Raw genomic sequence first — 7,985 nt, 5'->3', positions numbered from 1 at the left:
GGTTATTGCAATAAAGGTGGTTCCTGCATGAATACTACTCTAAATATATATTTAAATATATCAAATATTATTATGATGATGATACTTATGTTATTATAATAATTTAATATATTATATAGATTTTTAAAACATAAAATTATAAAGAAAAGTATATATATATATATATATATATATATATATATATATATATATATATATATAGGGTAAGGATAGTGTAAAAAGGGCCTAAAGTGTGAGAAGTGTATTATAACACTATATATAATACTATATAACACCATATAAACATCATATAACAATATGTAACACCATATAATACCATATAACACTATGTAACACTATATATCATTATATAACAAATATAACACTATACATCTATCATAGACATGCTATCAGACAAGCTATAGTGTTATATTTGTTATATAATGATATATAGTGTTACAAAGTGTTATATGGTATTATATGGTGTTACATATTGTTATACGGTGTTTATATGGTATTATATACTATTATATATAGTGTTATAATGCACTTCTCACACTTCTCACACTTTGAGCATTTTTTACAGGATCCTTTACCTATATATATATATATATATATATATATGGTAAGTTCATGCGAGAACCACCTTTATTGCGAGAACCAATGTGAACACAACCTAAAATAGCTAAAAAAAACCTAATCCCCACCCCCCACCCCCCAAAAACCTAAACCCCCCCCCCCCCCCACCCCCAAGCTAAAATGCTAAAAAACTAACCCCCCCAAAAACCTAAAAAATCTAAACAAAATCTAAAAAATCAAAAAAAAAAAAAATTTTGCTACTAAAAGTAACGATTTTAACATAAAAATAAAAAAAAAATTGTGTGTTTTTTAGCTATTTTTAGGCATTTTTGGTTGTGTTCACATTGGTTCTGTCGGTTCTCACAATAAAAGATGGTTCCTAACGGATCTTTGTCCTATATATATATATATATAGGGTAAGGATAGTGTAAAAAGGGCCTAAAGTGTGAGAAGTGTAAGAAGTGTATTATAACACTATATATAATACTATATAACACCATATAAATACCGTATAACAATATGTAACACTATACAATACCATATAACACTATGTAACACTATATATCATTATATAACAAATATAACACTATAGGTTGTCTGATAGCATGTCTATGATAGATGTATAGTGTTATATTTGTTATATAATGATATATAGTGTTACATAGTGTTATATGGTATTATATGGTGTTACATATTGTTATACGGTGTTTATATGGTGTTATATAGTATTATATATAGTGTTATAATACACTTCTTACACTTCTCACACTTTGAGCACTTTTTACAGGATCCTCTACCTATATATATATATATACATATATATATATAAATTCCAACTGGTTTACCCGACGGATAAATACCTATCAAATACTCGACGGGTAATGAATAAGGTATGGTGCAAGATTTTACAATCGACTATGGGTATAAGATTAGGCATACCCGGCCCATTACCTTCCTAATCCGGAAGTATTAGGGGTAAATCCGTAAAAGTGTCCATCTCTTTCGATTATTTAGAAGTGCAAAAGTCAAACCTTGCTATGTAGTTTCCCTTGAAAGTCAGAGTAAAAAATGAAAAGGAGGTCTAGAGAATTGAGACTTCAGATCGGCCCATCACCGGCGACCTTTGACTATATCCTTCTTCATCGGGCTAATCTTCTCCTCAACCTTTGACTATATCCTTCTTCGGCCGAATCTTCTCCTCAATGTTTGTAAGTTCTCACAAATCCATATTGCTTCTTTTTCTTTTCTAGATTGAGTTAATTCTTTTTACTGTGAACTTGATACATTTCTTAAATTTCTTCTCTCTTTGATATACCTGTATACAAGATATGATAATGCAGTAAATGCGGTAAAATATTAGATATCGGCCAAGAACCGATATTTGAGATATATGTCATTTTGGGGAGATATTGGTAACTTTAATATTAGGTGAACAACATATTAAGTGAACTGTGTGTGAACTGATCTGAACCCGATCTAAACCCTCGATTTTCTTTTTAGTTGTTAAGATAGGATTGTAATTATATAAAAAAATTAGATTTAATCATTGTTTTAATTATTGAATTCAGTTACATATTTTCTTTATTAATTCATTATCCACAGTATCTTTTATAATTCCATAAGATAATCTATACTATATAATGGAATATCAAATCACCAGATTTCAAGATCTTCACCAGAATTCAAATTCCATTGTTAACATCAATAGCACTTAACTTCATAAACCCAGAATATTTCACGGATTTCAAGATCTTCACCTTCATATTTCGTCGGCAGTTCTATCGTTGCCGGCAGGTTCTACCTTCGCCGGCAGTTGCTATCGTCGTCGGCTGGGTATTCTATGCGGATTCCGGCGAGCCTTAATCATCATCGGCAGTTGCTTTTTAAACCCAGAGTTCATCATCGATCAGTTCTTCCCGTCTTCCATATGGCCGACCCAGAAATTAATAATCACAATTCTGACAAAAACGTTGACGAGGATAACGTTCCGATTAACGATAATGTTTTCGTGACAACAATGGATCGTCCAGGTGTGTATCGTATGACCTGGATGCCACTAAACACATGACTTTTGTATCTTGGTCTGAATTACACATATTTTAAGCTTAAACATGTATGTTTCTGTAATACATATGGGTATGTACACAAGGTACACATGTGTATTATTGTATAATCTACACATGCTAACATGATAATACACATGTGTATAACGTACGGGGGTTGCATGGAAATAGCATAATTTTTGTTAATGAGCCTTTGAAGACACTCAACATTGTTGTCCTTTTTGCAATTAGTTTGCCATAATTTTTGTTAATGAACAGTTTTGACTTATGTTCTCTTTTCATAATTGATAGTGTAGTTTAAATTTAAAAATTTGAAGGTTAATTAAAATAGTCTATGTTCTTTATCCCTCAACTTATAACTAGTGTCCTTGTTTCCTGGTTCGCCTCTAGGGGGGATGTAGCTTGATACTAGGGGTAGCCCCCGCTCTAACGGTAGTGTAAATTTTGAAAAAATTTGACGTTTTTTCGATTTCATTGCCCTATAGAAAAGAAATTTTTGAAACGTTGCCCCTTGACGTTTTTTTCTATATCCGCCACTGTTCGCCTCAAAATCTTTTTGTCCCAGATTTTTTTTCTTTTTTTTTTTACTCATTTTAGAATTTTATTCTTGGCTCTTGTCGCTCATATAATTGATTTTTGTTTGTAGATCGACATACCATTCTTTCGAACTACTTTTCCACCCGAACGGTCGTAACAGAATGGAGGTCGTTAGTTCCTTAGTTGGGAAAGTAGTGGATTCCTTGTTTGGTGTTGCTAAAAAGGAGATTAGCCTCATGTGGAATTGCTCTAAAAATGTTAAAAATTTAAAACATGAAGTTGAAAAGCTCTCGAGTATGAAGGGAAGGGTTCACCAACAAATAGAATTGGCTAAATCTAAAGGGGAAGTTCTCCTAGAAGGTGTGGAAGAATGGATGAAGAAAGCAGATGCTAAAGTATCTGACGCCACAGAGTTTATTGTTGAAGAAGCAGAAACCAAGAAGACGTGTTTCAACTTACGATTGTGTGTAAATTTGAGCACCCTCCATCATTATAGTAAGTCAGCGACTAAAAAAACTTCTCTTCTTCGGCAGCACGAAGGAGAAGGTAAGGTATTTGAAACTTGTGTCTCGCTTCCCGCTCCCGCCCCTAGATTCATCGATCTTTACCAAAGAAAAAATCTTGAAAATATCGATACCCAAAAGTCAACTTTGAAGATGATAATTCAAGCTATAAAAGATGACAAGATACAAATAGTTGGAATCAATGGCTTAGGAGGTGTAGGTAAAACTACACTAGCCAGTGAAGTTGCTGTAAAAATGAAGAATGAATTTGCAGATATTGTGTTTATAGCAGTCTCGCAAACTATTGATACTAAAATAATTCAAGAAAAAGTTGGAGTAGCAGCAAGTAAAATAATCAATGGGCAAAAGGTTCTAATCATCCTAGACGACGTGTGGGAGGAATTAAAGCTAGAGGAAGCGGGCATTCCATATGGGAGTGAATACATGAATTGCAAGATTTTACTTACATCTAGAAGCAGAGATGTGTGTGAGGCAATGAATGCTCAAGCGAATATATCGGTAAACCCTTTGCAAGAAAAAGAAGCATGGGTCTTTTTTGAACGTGTGGTTGGTAAAAGTGAATGGGACGATACATTGAAAAAAGTGGCAGTGAAGATTGTTAAAGAATGTGGTGGATTGCCACTCTTTATTCAAGCTATAGGAAAGGCTTTGAAAAACAAAGAGATAAGAAGTTGGGAGGCAGCACTTGGTCGACTACAAGATCCAACCGACGAGGATTCCCCTTTCAAACTAAAAGGAATAATGCAGTTGAAGCTAAGCTATGACTATCTTGAAAGTGAAGTAGCGAAATCGTGCTTCTTATTGTGTAGTATGTTCCCAGAAGATGGAACCATTGGGCTTAGAAGGTTGACACATTATGGGCTCGCTCTAGGGATATTTAATAATCTCGATAGCAATATTCAGGACGCGAAAGATAGAGTTCAAGTGGCTGTTGACTCTCTTAAATCATCCTTTTTGTTATTGCCTGGAAAAGAAGACGAAGAAGTAGAAGAGCAAGAAAAATTCAAAATGCACGACCTTGTTCGTGATATGGCAATGCTCATTACTTCTAAAGGTAATGACAAGTTTTGGGTGCAATCTGGAAAAGGTTTGATAGAATGGCAACCGAAAAAATACTTAGAAAGCTACAAGAAGATATCCCTTATGGGAAATAAAATTTGTAAGCTTTCTAATCATAAACTTCATTTCCCACACCTTGATACATTTCTTATACAAGATAATGGACTTCTAGTTATTCCTGATGAATTCTTTCAAGGCATGGAAAAACTTAAAGTCTTGGATATGTCAGATAACCAAATTTCATCACTCCCACGATCACTAAAGCAGCTTACAGAGCTCGTCACGCTAGATCTAAGTGGAAACAAATCTCTGGTTGAAATTTCTATACTTGGCGAGTTAACATGCCTAGAGATTCTAAAGCTCAGAAGGACTGGAATTACAGATATCCCTAAAGAGGTTGCCCAATTGACCAATTTAAGGCTGCTAGATGTGTTCTTTTGTGACGATCTATCTTATGTAACACCCGGTGTCATATCAAAGCTAATTTGGTTGGAAGAGTTGTACATTCGCATGAAGAAAGGAAACTGTAGTTTTCTTGCGGAACTACGTGAATTGAAGTCGCTCAAAAATCTACAATTAACAGTTCCTGAATTGGATTACATACCTGAAGATTTCAACTATGAAACTTTGACAGAGTTCCACATTAAGGACGTATACTACTGGTATCAAAAACATCATTGTAAACGCATCCTACACATTTCGAAAACTAGCTTCCCATTCACGAAGCCAATTATGAAACTGATTCAGCTAAGTGAAATGTTAAAATTGTGGGAGATAAAAGATTTGGATAACATCCTACCAGACCTTTATCTAGAAGGTTTCGAAGAATTAAAATACATTGAATTAATTGGGTGTGACAATGTTAGTAGCTTGGTGAATGAACTTGGTCAAAGGAAAACAAAGGGAAAGATTTTTTCCCAAGTGGAAGAAATCAAGTTGGAATTTTTGAATAGGTTGGAGCTTCTATGGGATAGGCCATATCAATATATAAGCTTTTGTAATCTGATGAGTATCAGGATAACACATTGCCCCTCTTTATTAGAGTTATTCCCAGTAAGTGTAGCACAAAGGCTTGTTAACTTAAGAAAATTGTTTATTTCAAAATGTGAGAGTTTGGTGGTTGTCGTTTCGGTCGGAGATGAGCAAGCAAGTGGAAGTAAATCTGAACTGATAGATACCGTGTTCTCGCTCACCCATATTTGGCTTGATAAACTGCCGAAACTCGAGAGCTTCTACTCTGGCAAGTCTGCCATCAACTATCCTTCTTTGAAGTTTATTGGAGTGTGTGATTGTCCAAGCATGAAGAGATGGAGTTATGGAGACAATCATATGCCCAAGCTTGATATTGATCATCAAGGGTTTAATGATTATATAGCAGTACAAAATGAGGTATGAAAAATGCATAATATTGTTTTGCTATATATGTTGATGAACTTTTTATTTTCACACAGACGTCCGATGAATGGAAACTCGACGATTCCAAAGGAGAGTTTTCAGAATGATAGGGTATGTACAAATCTCATGGATGAAGTATGCTCTACCATAAGGTAGGCGATTAAACTCCTGTTAATTTAGGACATTTAACGAATATAAACAAAAGATTATGTGTGTATGATATATGAATACATACTATCGTAAGTTTCATGAAACTTTCTTGTTTTCAGGGGTGGATATAGAGTGTAACAAGGGGTAACCTCCATTGCTCATTGACGCTCCAGCGGTAGAGTAAATTTTGGAAAAATTTGACATTTTTTTCGATTTCGTTACTCGTTTAGAAATTTTATTTTGGACACGTCGCCTCTGTAATGATTTTCCAGATCCGTTAGTACTTGTTTTATGCATTCTATCACAAGGATCATGTGAGAAGATGACAAATTCATACTTTGTGCTTTCACTCTCACGTTAGTGGAAGCATTAGAAATTTATGGTTCTTTTGGTTTGTAGCAAGTAATTGCATGTCTTTTATGGTACACGTAGCAAGTAATTTCATGTCTCCAGCTATGGTACCGCCGTATGGGTACAATTTTAACTAAGGGTGTCAATCATGTCGGTGTAGTAGGTTGGCGGATGGATGGGTTTTGGTTTGGTGGGTTGAAATTCTTCAAACCTTAGATGACTCATATGTTTACTCATGTCGTGTCGAACATGTGTTCGATTTGTGTTTCGTGTTTGTGAACGAGTAATAACTAGTAACTTTGTAACAATTAAAACAATCAATTAGTTTGATATAAGGCTAAGGGGTATGGGGAAGAGGGAGGAATTGGATAACTAGTAACTTTGTAACAATTAAAACAATCAATTAGTTTGATATAAGGCTAAGGGGTATGGGGAAGAGGGAGGGATTGGGGAGATGAGGTGGAGGATGGGGGTCAACCCCCCCCCCCCCAACCCTAATGTTCAATGCAAACGGGGAAATCTCACCGATCTCTCTCTGATGCAGTGTTGATGATTTGGAAGGTTTTGATTGGAGGAGCTGGAGAGGAAGGTGGTATGAGGTGGAGGATGAAAGCACACCCCACAACCTAAGAAGCCAATGAAAATAATTAAAGAGTGCGTACTTTACTAATAAAATAAATATGTTGGAGGTGAAGAGTTGGTACAAGGGTTTAAAAGAATTTACTAATTTCAATTTTAGAAGTTAATGTTAGAGAGTAAACTGCAGTTTTCTCCCTTGATGTTTGGGTGCACTGACACTCTTACCCTTTTAAAAAAAAAAATTGTAGCTGGTTGCGTTAAGGCTAGACGGTATGGGGGAACGTCCCCCTCCGTCCCGGACCGTCGCCGAACCAAACACCACGCCGCCCCCCGTCCTCGTCCTGATCGTCGTCTCCTAGCCGTTTGAGACGGAGCAGAAAAGACAAAAAGTTGTGGGGTGATCGATGCTTGTTGACGGTTAGAATAAAAAAAAAATTCAATTTCCACATATAAATCAACGGCTAGTTTTTAAAAAAATACTAAAATCATACCAAATATTATAAATATTCACCACTTTTACACCATTTTTCACACCTGTTCACCCACTACAATCTCATATCTCTCTAACATTTTATAAACACTCTTCCCTTTTTATATAAACTTAACATTTTTATACCATTTTTCACCCACTACCACCCCATCTCTCTCTCTCAAAATTTATCATGTTTTCACCTTCTTCAATTTCTTCATCTTCTTCGTCTACGTGGTATTCATCATCTTCGAGCGAGAATGACGCATTTTTCGAAAACATGATTATGTACGCGGCTCA

General features: G+C 35.2%; 1 protein-coding gene across 4 annotated transcripts; it reads left to right on the top strand.

Annotated features, from left to right (window-relative positions):
- The first annotated feature begins 1,601 nt into the window (after window positions 1-1,601).
- On the top strand, window positions 1,602-6,688 carry LOC110873460 (disease resistance protein UNI). 4 transcript variants are annotated; one of them, XM_035975884.1, is made up of 5 exons: window positions 1,602-1,766; window positions 3,268-4,841; window positions 4,938-6,130; window positions 6,193-6,288; window positions 6,406-6,688. In XM_035975884.1, exons 2-4 carry the CDS (start codon window positions 3,320-3,322, stop codon window positions 6,241-6,243), a joined length of 2,766 nt encoding a protein of 921 aa, XP_035831777.1. In that variant the 5' UTR covers window positions 1,602-1,766; window positions 3,268-3,319; the 3' UTR covers window positions 6,244-6,288; window positions 6,406-6,688. The 4 variants fall into 4 exon arrangements, with proteins under 4 accessions (XP_035831777.1, XP_021978093.1, XP_021978091.1 ...); XM_022122401.2 differs by having other exon boundaries at window positions 3,268-6,130; window positions 6,193-6,247; XM_022122399.2 differs by having other exon boundaries at window positions 3,268-6,130.
- The last annotated feature ends 1,297 nt before the right edge of the window (window positions 6,689-7,985 follow it).

The sequence above is a fragment of the Helianthus annuus genome, chromosome 8 (genome assembly GCF_002127325.2).
Source record: "Helianthus annuus cultivar XRQ/B chromosome 8, HanXRQr2.0-SUNRISE, whole genome shotgun sequence".
Classification (NCBI taxonomy): Eukaryota; Viridiplantae; Streptophyta; class Magnoliopsida; order Asterales; family Asteraceae; genus Helianthus; species Helianthus annuus.
Note: the sequence above shows the minus strand (reverse complement) of the source record. Positions and strands in the feature narration are given on the sequence as shown.